This window comes from Emydura macquarii, unplaced genomic scaffold (genome assembly GCF_026122565.2).
Source record: "Emydura macquarii macquarii isolate MOO-44397 ecotype Brisbane River unplaced genomic scaffold, CSIRO-AGI_Emac_v2 contig_1253, whole genome shotgun sequence".
In the NCBI taxonomy this organism is placed as follows: Eukaryota; Metazoa; Chordata; order Testudines; family Chelidae; genus Emydura; species Emydura macquarii.
Window position 1 is genome coordinate 16,883,251 of NW_027131390.1, and position 14,665 is coordinate 16,897,915.

A 14,665-nucleotide genomic window follows, 5' to 3' on the forward strand; every position below is an offset into this window, starting at 1 on the left:
TCCAGCGCTGGGACTTTTCTGAGAAGGTGAGTTTTGTTTTGTTTTTTGTCGATATTGCTCTTCAAATATATAGAGAAATGAAAACCACCTCAATGCTTTTTTGTGACTCTTTCCATCAGTGGATTACAGAGCGCTGTAAAAGAATGGTAAGTATCACTACCGCCAAAAGAAGGGAAAAGGTTAAGTGATGTGCCTGAGGTCACCAACTAAGTCACTGGCACAGACAGGAATAGAATCCAGCTATCTAGACTCGCATACCTATGCATTATCCACTGTATCACCACTGTTTATCAGATGCTTCCAAATCCTCAAGGTCAGTAATATTTTATATATGTCAACACATACAGATCAAAAGTGTTTCTAGGAACCAAGAGTAGGGCAAGTGGACAACATTTTCAGGCTGTCAACGCTGTGTCATCAGGACCAGCAGCACAAGGCGACTATGCTGAGGCAGTTCTCTCTACCAGTGCTGTATAGCAACCTATTCCTTTTGTCCAATATCTGCTGACAGCATTGGTTTCCTTGTTGACAAATGAGACACAGCATGGGCGGCAGAATTTGCCTTAAGATTTACATTGTCTGTATGAATGAGGTGTGGGCTCAGATGAACACTGTTGACCAATTACCAGAGGCAAATCCACTGCTACATACATTCTGATTTTTGTTGATGCTCAATAATGTGTAATTTGCCCATCTAGCCTTGCAGAGAAATTGCATAATAAAGATGATAAACCCAAGAAAATATGTTCTGTTCTTTTCCATTCTATACAGATTTTTATACCATGCTCATCACCATGATTAGGACTCAGGCGGCATTAATGTCTACATCCTTGTCAGAGGGCATCATACCATACAGAGGGTGCTCAGATACTATGGTGACAAGCATGGGTATAAGAACTTATATATAATACAACAAAATAGATTAGACATTGGGAAACTCCAACTTCCAATAAGAGAGTAATGGAAAGAATGAGAGAGGAAACAACTTTTACAGGGATAGGAGGTCTAATGAACTGGAAAAAAATTAACTTTCTTAAAGCAAAGATTCATTCTGCATTTTACTCAGATAAAATATGTGAAAACTGCATGAAAATGGATCAAAATCTTATTCAGCATCATTTTCTTGCTCGTCTTGCTTGTCTCTTGAAATTTGGTACCACCAAGATCCAACTAAGCCTATTGATGGTTTATGAAATAGAGTATTCTCTCTCATGTACTGTGTGTGTAAAGTCTGATTTAGTATTGTAAACCCAGAGTCTTTATAACAAACTCAGTGGAACAGAAAGGCAAGATGGTGCTCCTTTTTCTCTATCTCCTGACAAAACAACAAAGGATCTACTGATTACTTTAACAGCACCAAAGAGTTCAACTGATTTTTTTTTCCTGAAACAGAACAGGCAACCATTTCTTTGCATATTGAGAACACCCATGAAAGTGTTAAAGGGTCATTGTCGAGATGGATGAGAGGGATCTGACTTGAACTTTGTCTTTCATTGTTGGTCTTACCTCCAGACCATTTACTACCATATCCAGAAATGATATACAGTCCTTAAAGTCCTACTTACTGATTTACATAATGCAAACAAACTATTGAATGTACACTGTGACCCATCAGCAAATCCATGATTCACAACTTTTGTTCACACTGAGTTGCTCAGCAAGCTGGATATAAGCAATACAAAGTTGCTACATCATGATGGACTGTTTGTCTATCTAAACTGTTTATAACCTATATAGACTGTTTGTCTGTTTGTCTTCTGGAAGAGGTCCTTTAGAGGAAGTTTTAAGTAATATGCCATAATGCATTCAGCGCCTGATCCAAAGCCCAATGAAGTCAAAGAGTTCTTCCATTGACAGCAGGCTTTGGATCATGCCATCAATACACTTAGGCAAATACAGCATGTGTTTGGGATTGTAGCAATGGTATGACTACCCCAAACCTGGTTTTAAGAAAAGAACATGGCTGAAATCACGAAGGAAAGGAATATAAGATGGGATCACCTTTTAGAGAGAGAATACAATTTTTAAACTATACAATTTGGACACTAGTCCTTTAATTTAACTTAGTATTCTTCAACATTTTAAAGAGCATTATGTGACTCCTAAATAAATGAACTGCCTCTTCTGGAAAATATCTGTTAAAAATTATGAAAGGCTTTATTTCCAAAGATATTTCCAGTTCAATTCAGTGGCCAGCTTTCTTTTGGCCAATCACACATATTAAATTACAAGGTATAAAGGGGCTGGGAGAAGGAATGATGTTTCTGGTCATGTATTCTCTGAGGGTAGAAAGATTTTGTGCTCCCCTTTGGCATTTTGGGTAACTCTAATTTAGGCACCTGGGGATCTGCTCCTTTAAGTTCTCCTGAGGGCGTTCTGCTACTTTAATTAGAGGCCATTTCCGGCATCTCCTGGAAGAAGTATTCTGATGGATAATATTAACACCCTATGTCCATTGTTGCTATAATAGGATTCCACCAAGTATCAATTACCAGAGATGTAATGTTGCAAATACAGCTATAAGAAGTGTGTTACACGGGCAGTTGCTAGACAAGCTGCAGTTTCTGCCATATCCGACCTGCCCTCTCCCACAGTACTGAAATATGAAAAGCTGCTGTAGCAAATTAACATTTCCATTTTATTTACTTCAATCTCTGAACAGGTGCCTCCATATCATTTTAATGAGCCAGCTTCTGCAATGGGCCAGGTTCTTTAGTCTACTTAAATAGGGATTAGACAGGCATGTTTCTAGATTATATAATTATTAACACTCACATTACATGGGAGGTTATTTTAAATCAAAGTACATCTAAGAGGCAAAACATCTAATCTGACACATATGGAATGTCCATTGGATCTCTCTGTACCTCAGTTCCCCGTCTGCAGAATGGGGATAAATAATACTCCTTTCTCTCACCTTCATTATCTTGTCTATTCAAGACTGTAAGACATTTGGGGCAGGCACTGTATCTTACTCTGTGTTTGTACAGGGCCCAGAACAATGGGGTCTTGATCTTAATTGGAATCTTTAGACATTATCACAATGCAAATAAATAAAAATAACAGCACTGTACAAGTAGCCATTGTTATAAGAAATGTCAGAGTTACACAGGGAAATGCCTGAGGTCACTGCATCCAAAGATACATGGCATTTGTTTCCTTGTCTGGATGAAGTCAATATTCATCCACCGGAAAACAGTCACTCACCATCTTGATGGTTACCTGAATCGGCTGGGGACTTGCTCCGGCGCATGGGCGCTGGACTCTTTGCTGAGCTCTTCTGAGGGGTTGGGGAGGACTTGCTGCCTGGAGTGGTCGGAGGATTCCCTTTCATTACACGGCACTCTAACGAAATAAATGACAAGCGTACTTAGTTCTCCTATTGACCGGAATTGCTAGGGGTCCTTTACCCTATGGAATGCATGTAGGGCACCAGGTATTTGCTGTACAGTCTCAGAAAAGAAATCAAAGACAGCACACCACTTCATAGTTTCAATTTGCTTTGCAGACCCTGGGGAAGATTCAACACCGCTGAGCACAGGGGCAGCTGGCATATCCATGCAGTGAGCAGGGTGGCTGCATCAGAGGGGAGATTCACCCTGGGGGACGGCAGCCTTAAAATCCAGCAGAGTTCGCTTGTGAGAGGTGCTGATTCAGTGCCTGCCTAGCTCAATTTGATTCCCATGGCGGAAAGGGGTTGCAAGTGGTTTGCACCTCTATACCCTTACTCCAGGCAAACCTGGCTCTGAAGCCCCGGCTGTGCTGGTCTCGACTGGCACACCATAGGTGGTGAATCAGGTCCATTAACTAATTAATTTCTGTAGCATATTGACACCTGTTAGAGTGCACCATGGGAAAAGTCAAAATAAAGCACAGTTAATGTGTCTCTTGGCCAGCTAAGGCCAGGGTAAAAGGTGATAAAATGCAGCCCGCACTAACCAGGCCATGTGTAACAACTAAGGACAAGGAGTGAAATTTACTCAGGTGTGGAAAACCAGCACCAGGCTTACTGCACCACTTAAGCCTCACTTATGGCCCTGCATTAAAGGCTTTAATTGGTGCATGGGCCATCTGCACAAGGGAGAATTTCACCCAACCTGAACAAACCCTCTTCTGTGACCTCCAAGCTGTCGTCTTTTGGGAGCTGCACTATAAGCAGGAAAAAAAGACAAAGCAGTTGTACAAAAATGAAGTCCTGTCTCCTGGGTACTCTGCCCCTGCTCTTACACACACAAGTAGATTACAGTCCAACTGCGTTTTCCTAATGAATAAATACGCTGGGTACTGAACAGAATGTAAACAGAATCTACGGAGCGCTCCAAAGAGGCGTAGAAATGCTACAAACCTTCATGGGAGTTAGGATTTCAAGCATTCCAGATCTTGAACTCAGCAGTTACTTGAACTGAGAGGTCACTGGAAGAATACTTCTCCACTTCCTAAAGTTATTAATTTCACCCAAACAGAGGGAGGATAAGAAGAAGAGGATTTCCCCTTTGTTTAATGCTGATTAGTTCAGCCCTGTGTCCCTGGACTTAGTCCTTCTACATGGACGCCCTTAAAAATGGACATTATGGTGGTTCTCCAAGTTAGAGCTCCCATATACAGTCTGTGTTCCATGGGGAAAGTTCAGCTCAGCCAGCCTGGGTTTTGATTTAAAACGTCCTCGACTGGATTCCCTAATGGAAATGAAATAAGGCAGCACACAGCAGACGAATGATTGGTCAACCGAAAACAAGTTGTCTGACCTAAATGTACATGTTATTTATTTATTTCTATATCAGAATATCTATGAAAATGTAATCACCCTAAATTTTCCCCGTGGCTTGAAATGAGGCAGCCGGCCTCATTTTCTTTCTTCCAGACAGTCTGCTAGAAAGTTTGCTGTTGAGTCATGCAATATGAGAAAAAGAGGAAATTATGCTAGTACTTGGCACTGTGCTCCAGGGATGCCACACAAGGCTAATCAGAATTAGCAATGAACCTGTTCGCTCTGTTTAATACCATAAGATGCATCATATACAAAAACTGTAAATTAGATGTAGGAAGGTGTAATGTTTTTAAAAGAGTGTGGGATCTTATTGATGGTATTAAGGAAGCACTGATCGTGGCTCTGTAATTACAGCTGAGTTGATATATAACCCCCATTTTATATACATACAGAGACATTAATAGACAACAGTATTTCCCTATAATTAATAACAGAAATAATGTGGACTCTCATATGTCACTGTATGATGATAACCATTGGTAAATATGGACATTTTAAAGGCAACCTCTGTGTGTGTGTGTGTGTGTGTGTGTGTGTGTGCGCGTGCGCGCGCAGATACACACATGGAGAGAGGATAAAATCCTGACCTCACTGACGTCAATGGAAAACTTCCATTGTCTTCAATATGGTCAGGATTTCACCCAGAGTTTTTAATTAGCTTCCTATCACAAGAGACACAGTAACATAATTCTGGAAGATACAGGGTCTCAACAATAGTAATTATAAGGATGAATCTGTGACGGGCATTTTGGAGGAAAAGGATGACAAACTTTTCTTGGACTACTTCTCATCTTGTCTCCTGATGTCTCATCAGACAGGACCTAACAGCCAGCAATCTGAGTGCACATCTTCCATCTGGGGAGGCAGAAGTGCCCATGACAAAAAAGATTGTAATGAAAGACATTCATTTGCGAGATATCAGGAAACACAATGAAGCCGTATCCCTGCACTGTGTGATTTGTAACAGAGAGGGATACTGGTGGAGAATGGGAAGATGGTGAGGGCTAAGGGAACATTGTTTGCTTTTGGGAGGTGCTGAGCACTTGCCGCTCCTATTATAAATGCTCAGTGCCTCTGAAAATCAGGCCAGGCTTATTTTTATTAAAAGACATCCAAACTGGAAACGTGTTCAGAATCCAGGCATATAGGACCACAATGTTTGGCTTCCTTTCAAGTTGTTCTGCTGCTAGGATTTCATCCAAACTGTTTTACAGTATGGAGCTCCCTCAGAGCTGCGTGAACTGTGTGGTGTTAAAATATAAGTGAAGCTCAGGTTACAGACAGCCTTTCTGGCTCAACCAGGGCTTCATTCTCTGTCTGCAAAGCTTTAGCAGAACGCTGGAAACTCTCTCTGACACACAGAGGCCACCACATTATTTAATCTGAGTTATGCAGGTCAAAAATACTAGAGCCAAATAAAGTCAGACTCCAGGAGGCGTCATAAAACTCCAGATTTTGAAGAAGATCAGAGCTCACCTGACTCTCGCGCTGACATTGAACAACAACAACTAAGGTTACACAGGATAGCTAAACACCTCTGGCATCTTGGAAAGCGTAAAGCTGAAGTCTAGAAATCCATTTTCTGCTGTATAAATGGACAAAACTCCATGAAAGTCAGTGGAGTTGCACTAAATGACACCAGCAGAGAATTTGGCCCTAGATATATACAGTCTTCGGATAACTGCAAGTACCGATGACTGCTAGGGTAAATCCTACAAGTAAAATGTATACGTTCCTTATTATCATAGATTTCAGATCTTAATTTATCAGTGATACCTACTGCACTGTAAATGTAGTGCTGCAGGGTAACGATCATTTTGTGGGTCTGTTTTTATTACTAAGCAATGGAGTAACTGATACTAAAATCAACCATACGTATATAACAAAGAGGACATTTGCTAACAGATTTAGGTTACTTTTCAATGAGTATAAAATGTTAGTGCCTTTAATGAGTTCACCTATTCGGCCTTGCGACAAATCAGGTAATGTCCATCACATCACAACATTCACTGACTGTTCAATAAGCCAAAAGGATGCTGAATTACTTGTGATGCATCTCTAAAAAAATATGCAACAAAATACAAGCAACGTCAATCAAACTGAGGTGGGGTGGAAGAAGAAACACCCCAAATACACAGAATAGAGATCAGTGTGTGAGATATTACCGTTTTCATCCAGCGAAAAGTCATCCTGGGCATAGCGGAATTTTTCCGGACCACAGGCAATAAACACATCATCATCCCCAAAGAAATCATGGAGACAGGTCACCTACAGAGAGAACAAAGTCATTCATGTTATTTTTAACTGTTAACTCTGATGTGGCTCAAGTTTAATTGACACACGAGGGTACTGTCTGCCTCTCCTCTCTATTTTTTTGCCCAGTGCTAATTTGGTAAGCCTGTTGCACAACACACTGTGTACGCCAGACAAATCAAGCATAAAATTATCATTTAAAAAAAAAAGAAAAAACCCAATCACTTTGTAAAATGCAATGACGTGTGACCTTTCTGATCCATGCAGGAGTTGACAAGCTCTATTACTCACCATAATGATACAATTGTTCTTGGGCTACCTCTCAAATAAGAAGCAGATGTGGCCCTTACTGGTTATTGATAGCCTTACTCATGTTGACTAGTACCTTCCTTCTCAGGTAGAGCCCTCAAAATCAAAGGGACTACTTACTTTGCAGAGTAAGGATCACAGAATGCGACCCTATGATAACAACATGGTAGCTACGAGATTTGAAAATGGGTGCAAATACTGAGTGCTTAATTGTGCCATTGAGGTATGGCCATAATAAGAGACACCATGGAGGTGTGCCATCCCAGAGGCACCATTAGGAAGCATTCACCCAAGTGCTCCACCACTCCCAGGCACACAGATACAGCCTACTACACCAATCTGTGAGGTACAGAGTATCCCCACCTCAACCTCCACTCCACCCCTCCTGCATTCAGCCTGTACTTATGAGAGCCCAGCAATGGCCCCCACACTCTTTGGGGTACATGCATCCCCAGAAGAATAGGGATCGAGCAGCTGCTGTGCTTCCTAAAGTTTAGTGGCTGAAATTCTGTCTGACCCTTTCCCCACACACATATGGGGAAAGTTCCTACCCTGCGGTGCCATTAGGGTGCCGTACAATCCGGCCTGGAACTGGGAAACTGATCCAGGACAGGGTGTGCCTCTGGGAAATATTGTGCCTCCTTGTGCTCTCTCCTGCTTGCGCGCCCCAAATGCGGTGACATTAAGACAATATCACGTCACTATTGCATCTTCTGGTGAAATTCTCCCATAGAACCTGAGCCCACCAGGAGAGGGAGAGCAGAGGAACAGGAAGGAAAGAGTCACCATGTGGTAAGCATGTGATAGGCAGTGAATTAAAGAAGATCATAGAAGGGAATTTCAAATGAGGATGACAGCTCTGTACTAAGCCCCTGCCCACAGTTCAGGAATGGAGGGTCCATTCAACAGCAGAAGGTAATCACTTCCTTCCTACCTAAGGCAACTTCTATTCCCAGTCTGTAGACACCATGGATGATGGGACACAGAGAGGGAAGACAGATGGACAGCAGAAACAGTCATGTTGGTAATCGTTCTGAATATCTCACCTCTCTATTTTGCCATCCTAAATGGGTAGAAAAAAACAACTTGCAACAAATCGTGGTCCAGACTCCCATCTCGCTTGTGTGGCCATATCGAGCCAGGGAGGAATGGAAGCAATGCCCAGCCTTTGCGGGCTGCAGACCAGAAATACAATCAATCAGGGAAGCTGGCATCTGGGAGTTAGGAAATAAAAGAACCCATAGCAAGCAACATGCTCCACTCAACTGCCAGGAAAGCATCCCGTGAGGGGTGAAGCGTGAAGAACAGTCACAGTGGAAGACAGACTTCGATGAAAGTGTTTTTGATGATGGAAATCACAGTTACCTGCCTACTATTCTACTGATGACTGAGATGGTATTAATAATCTGTATATTCAATCAAGATACTCTGCTGGCCGGCCACAAAATTATTAAAATAAAAGGAGTTCTTAAAACACTTGCTGGGAGCAATGGAGAAAAACGCAACGCACAGCCTTTGGGGGAGTTCCAAGCAACATGTCACAGAGAGAAACCTGTTAGGTTCTGGGAAGTGTGTCTGGGTGGCTTCTCTGGTTCCAGAATGGGTTGTGCTCTATATGGAATCAGGTTGGTTTCCAAATCTTTTACCTCCCTGTGTGGCTAGGATTGGCCTGGGCATGGGAAAATAAAATATGAAGGGATGAAACTACCATATATTATTTTCTTCCCTGCTGTCTGAGGGAGATCCTTTTTTGGTAAGATCACCTCCTGTCTTGGTGTGCACACCAATTGTAATTCATAGCAATGGCTACTTAGGGCCAGATTATGCCTTTTAGCCAGAGCCCTCATAGCGGGAGGGTGAAATCATGGTGGGAGCAAGGGAGACATTTTGTCTACTGAGCAATGATGATGCCGGGAGCTCTTCAGTGGGAAGCGAACGTCCACCGTGCCACCTTTTAAGGGATGCAGCATGTGCTCCCCTCCATGGTTGACCAGCTCTATTGTATGGCTCTGATTTCACAAGCCCTTTGGGTGGCTTGTGCCCTGAAGGCACTATCAGAGGGAGTAGTACCTGTGCTTAGAAGAACATAGGGAATCTATCTGTAGTTGGCCCCTGTGATGGAGAGGGGGGCATGACACCCTCCTCCTCACTCAATGGCCACCTACACAAGCGCCAGCCACCATCTGCCTTTGACTACAATGTTGGCATACAAAGGTACCTACGGTTTCCATCCTGAGTTTAAAAAGTCAGTGGGTGCCATCGTGTTAAACCTGAGTGCCCTGGTCCCGACCCACCCCCGACTTTGAAATGCAAAGACAAGTGTTCAGAACCCTAGTCCAACAATCTCCATAAAGCTCCCATGTACATTGATGGCCCTGTTCATTTCAACTGGGCTAAAAGAACTCTTTCCAAGGTACAAAGCCTAACGCATTTCCACATGAGGTGACTACACCTAGATGTCCTTGTCACTTTCAGGCTGGTAATTTTGCCCTTTCTACAGAAGAATTATGTTGTACACAGAGCTAGCCTGTAAGCAGCTGATCTTATTACCATTTGCCTCATCTTCCCTCACCCACTTTCCTTCTATGGTTTGTTACATATGGAAATTGTGTCTTGTTTCAAATTAGATTGTAACTTCCTCCGGACAGGGACTGTATCTTCCTGTGTGTTGTACAGCGCCCAACATAGTGGAGTCCAGCGGGATTGAGGGCTGTAGGCGCTACCGCAACAAGAACAACAAACAATAGTGCTCTTTATAAAAGGAAAAAATGCTCTCTTTTGCTACTGCATCTGCAGCTAGAGTTGTGACAGCTTAATTGCATAGTTACAGTGAAATATGGGATGTGATTACACAGTAACAGCAAAATCACTATGTTCATGGTGACTCCCCTGGAATCAGTGGTAATTACACAGTAACTCATGCTAATACTATTGTGTTATCTCCTGGTAAGTGCAGTTAATTGGAGTCATCATTGTGCAACAGCTAGTGGGAAATGTGCACAGGAGGTCACTTGGGAGAGAATCTTATGGACTCAGACCTGTCATCAACATCCTGCCAAACTTTCTTTTCACCTGGCCGTGTGGCATGTTGACAGGTGTTCTTCTGAGGCAAAATTGGATAATGATACTCTTCCACCTTTGTCAGATGCCTTGAGAACTTGGATGAAGTGCAAAGTAATATTATTATTATAATAAAGGGAGAAATATTAACAGGGAGACTTGGTGGGGACCGTAGCACACCAAAAACGTAGAGAAATAAAGTGGTGAGTATTCCAGAATGTACTTATTTATACAGGGATTAGGGCCCCTTTGAGAGTCATGGAGGCAGCTCTAGCTCCTTTTATCTTTCTCTGCCTTTTCCTCACATTGGAACTTTGTTGGCCTTATATTCCAAAAATCATCTAAACTAGCCATCCTTGGGTAAGTAGTGTGCAGGCAAGGAAAGGACCAAATTAAAACATCCCTCAAAATTGTCATACGGGGGTATCCACACTGAGTGAGTGTGAGCTCAGTAGCATGATCTCCTGGAATTGGAAAAACATTTCAAACATTTTCAAAAAATTCAATTTCCACTTGTAATCAGAATTTTCCAGCCAGATCTAATGTCTGCTTTGATTTTTTTGTACAGAATGCTGCAGACTGGCAGCTGATGGCGACTGTTTTGGCATGTCTGAATTGATGATGGAGCCTTTATAGTTTGCATGTAAATTTGAAAGGTCCACCAAATGTGTTGGACAGACTGGAGATAAACTTACTGGAATAGTTCATCCCTATGCCCACTGATCTATTTGAACTGAACTGTGAAAAAAGGTAATTTTGAGCTTTAATAAATCAAACATACAAATGGTTTTCAGCTATTCTGATAAGGTTCATAATTTCATACTGGTTATAATATCTAATTACAGCAGAGGGCTGATGGTGCCTGCTGCAGTTATGGTTGCAAAGCAGTTGCTAGCATAAGCCCCTGTTTTCACACACACAACTTCCAAAACCCTAACCCCTTAGGGTGGACACCTTCTACAGTTGGTTTTGATCTAAAGTAGAATTTGCTTGGCAAATTCTCAGCAAACATTTTCTATCAGGTTTGATTAAAGCTAAGTTGAAAATGATTATTGCATTATTTTTAAACCAGATTTCATTGAAAAAAGATGAAGTTGGAAATTTGGGACGTCGTACAACATAGCCCTCATTAATGGCCTAGAGTCTTTGCTAGGCTGAAAAATAATTGGATTTGATTTAATACAGACATCGCCATCTGAATACCTAGCATTGACTATGTGCAATAGAAAATATACTTAGGTCCTGGGAGCACACTTAAAAATAGATGCACAGTGCTACTAGTTTAGTGTGCACTGGTTCTTTCAAACAATTTATAAGCACTGCTGTCAAAGCTTTCCAGATGAGATCAGGAAAAGTTCAAACTTGCTTTTACTCCCTTCAGGTCATCCTGCAAGGCAAACATTTTTGCTATAGAATTTCCCACAAAAAGGGAAGAAAACCTGAGAAATAATAGACTCCTATTCAACCTGATGCACAATGGAATACTAACATCACGCACAAAATTAGAGGCCCTGATTATGCTCAGAGCAGGATGGAGAGCTGACTGCCCCCTGCGACTCATCACCAAGATTCATCTTGCAGTTTAACAGTAATTAGGTAGAGAGGGACGAGAGGGAAAGATGAGGTGCTATAGTGCAAAGGATTTAGGTGATCCACTGGTTGAGTTTCTGAATTGCACAAGCCATTAACTTCCACATTTGCTTTTACTTCCGTTTTCCCCATTTTAAATTTTTTTCCTTAAAAATCCATAGGAAATTAACTGTTTAAAAAAATCTAACATAATGCCATATTGAGGTTGCAAGATCCAGGTCTCATAGCGTTAGGGGATTCCAAAAATTAACTCTTATGCAATGCCAACTCACCCATGTTGCACATATTCAATTATACTATGTAGTATTTCCTATTCCTCTTTCACTTATTAAATATAACTCTTACCCTAGTAGACTTTTTTATTAATGTATGCCATAAAATATAGTGGATGTGCAATGTGGCCACGTTAAAATTGTTGGAGTAACTTTAACTTTTGAATTTTGCTTATTTTTGACTGCTTGATCTTACAACCCCACACAGGTATAAAAGCCATCCCTGAGGACATGAGACCAGAAGATCTGGCCAGGCAAACAATAGTGTATGCTGCACTCGTGGCAATTCCAGGATGAATTCTGTCTTTCTGAATTCCTCCTGAAGCTCGTGATGGGCAATGTAGATCTACTCCACCCTCAATGTAGGGTTGTTCTTGACTCACATGACAGAACCTTTAAATTGCATTAATGCTATTTTAATTTTTTGCATTTAATTATAAAGTCACATTAAGGATCTTATTTTCTCCTTTCTTGCAATGTCCTGTTTATCTCTTTTTCTTGGTAAAGCTAATAAATATTTCAGGCCCCTAGTATGCCAATCAACCTGAATCATTTATAAAGTTTGCTTTCCACTTAAGGTTTACTTTAATCAGTCGTTCTAATTATGTTTGATAATTAGTCCAGAACACCATGGAAATCCCAGGAGAAAGTAACTGCCAACAAAAATGTATCCCAACAGATATCTTGAAAATCATTAATTGTTCTAAATGCTGCATTATGCTGCTAGCTATTAATGTATTAAGCCATGATTCAGAAAACTGTTAACAGCTTGCTAGTGCAAAGACCAAGCTGCTCTCGGAAAAATGTTGATATTGATAACACCATTATCATGAAATAATGACAATGCTATCAAAAGCCACAAGGCCAGTAAGATTTTATTGTTAACATTAAATTTCAATGGTTTTCTGTGCAGTAGGTAAAAATGAAATTTATAATAGATAAAAAAATAACTTGCTTTTGTATGTATGTGTGTGTGTGTGTGTGTATTTTAAAGGAAGACAATACAAACAGTGCTTCCATCAAAATTCTAGATTAAAAGGACACACTTAGTTGACTTTTAAAAAAAATCATACTGCAAAGAAACATTTAACTCTTTATGTTTCTCCCATCTTAGATAATAAAAGTGAATGAAGTCTATTTCACCAGGTTTTTTTTATAATCCGTTTCACTTTCCTGTTTTTAGTGTTTGGGTTGCAAACCTAGTAGCAGCATGTCCCTGTAAAAAGTCAATAATCCCAAAAGAACTGCATTTACAAAAAATTGTGCTGGCTGCGCTTCTGTATCAAATATGGCTCCCTAGCTCTTTACTGATAGGGATCTTTGCATGAAAATGTTCTTTGTTTACAGGACACATATTCTATTGAGAATGAATCCTGCTCTCCTTCCTCAGGGAAAACTCTCAGCAACTATTATTGGGTCAAATCATGGCCCAAATCTTTCCCCTTAGTTCTGCACAGGGAAGATGTGTCAGAAACTGCAATCCCATGCAATATCTTTGGGGATCATCTTGTATTCAGTTTATGTATCACTATGGGCCAGAGATTGTATGCAACTCTGTGGTGGAGGGTTACCACACTCCTCCAGGAACCAGAAACAAAGGGGATGATTAAGGTGAATGACTTAGGTTGCAAACACCTCCACAGAGAGGTCCAGCCTGTAGGAAGACTGCATACACTGGTTCAAAGTGGGTTTTACAGGGACCAACGGACAAAAAGAGGCTTTTGGCATAAAAGGTCTGTGTTTAAAACTGACTGAGGACCTTCCTTCTGATCCAGCAAACAGAAAAGACCGTCAATCCCAGGGTGAACCCAATCCTTGTGAAAGGGTTGAAGGGACTTTGTCTTTCTTACTAGAGACATAAGTCTGATGGGTGACTCCTGGTCTTTTTAGTGTGTGCTTAAATCTGTTTATTGTATGTTTTCTCTGTATTGATTTTACCTTAATAATAAATGTATTTGCTTAGAAAAAGCTGTGCGTGAACTTGTAACTGCTGGCAATACACTGCTCACAGCATTCAGAGAGAAAGCAAAGCACTGGCACTGACCTTTAGGCAGACTGGCTTGCTGGGGATATCAAAGTGTAAGGCATGGAGTTGTTAAAACCCCCTGGTGAGAAGGCAGTGAGACAAAGGTCCCTGCCCAGAGACAGGTGACGACTGGAGTCCTGAGACCTGACTGGGCACTCCTGGAGTGGACCGCAGAGAGGGAAATACAGGTGCAGGTAACACTGAAACTGTGACAAAGGAGACTCTGCACAGGGTGAGATTTCCTCCCCACCCCTCCCACTACCACCATTGCTAGGCGAGATCAATACTATACCCTCCACCATCTGCAGTTGACTTTGCCTAGCTACATCACAGTTGAAACTACAGAGCCTTGTCTCCACTAGATTGTACGGTGAGCCAGTTCACACA

General features: G+C 41.4%; 1 protein-coding gene across 1 annotated transcript in view; it reads right to left on the minus strand.

Annotated features, from left to right (window-relative positions):
• The window catches only part of DCX (doublecortin), a 90,489-nt gene that overhangs the window by 15,295 nt on the left and 60,529 nt on the right, over positions 1-14,665 (minus strand). The window contains exons 4-5 of the mRNA XM_067549676.1: positions 6,934-7,036; positions 3,223-3,345 (exon numbers count right to left, since the gene is read on the minus strand). Of these exons, the coding sequence (XP_067405777.1) occupies positions 3,223-3,345; positions 6,934-7,036 (226 nt within the window). The remainder of the gene's footprint in view (positions 1-3,222; positions 3,346-6,933; positions 7,037-14,665) is intronic.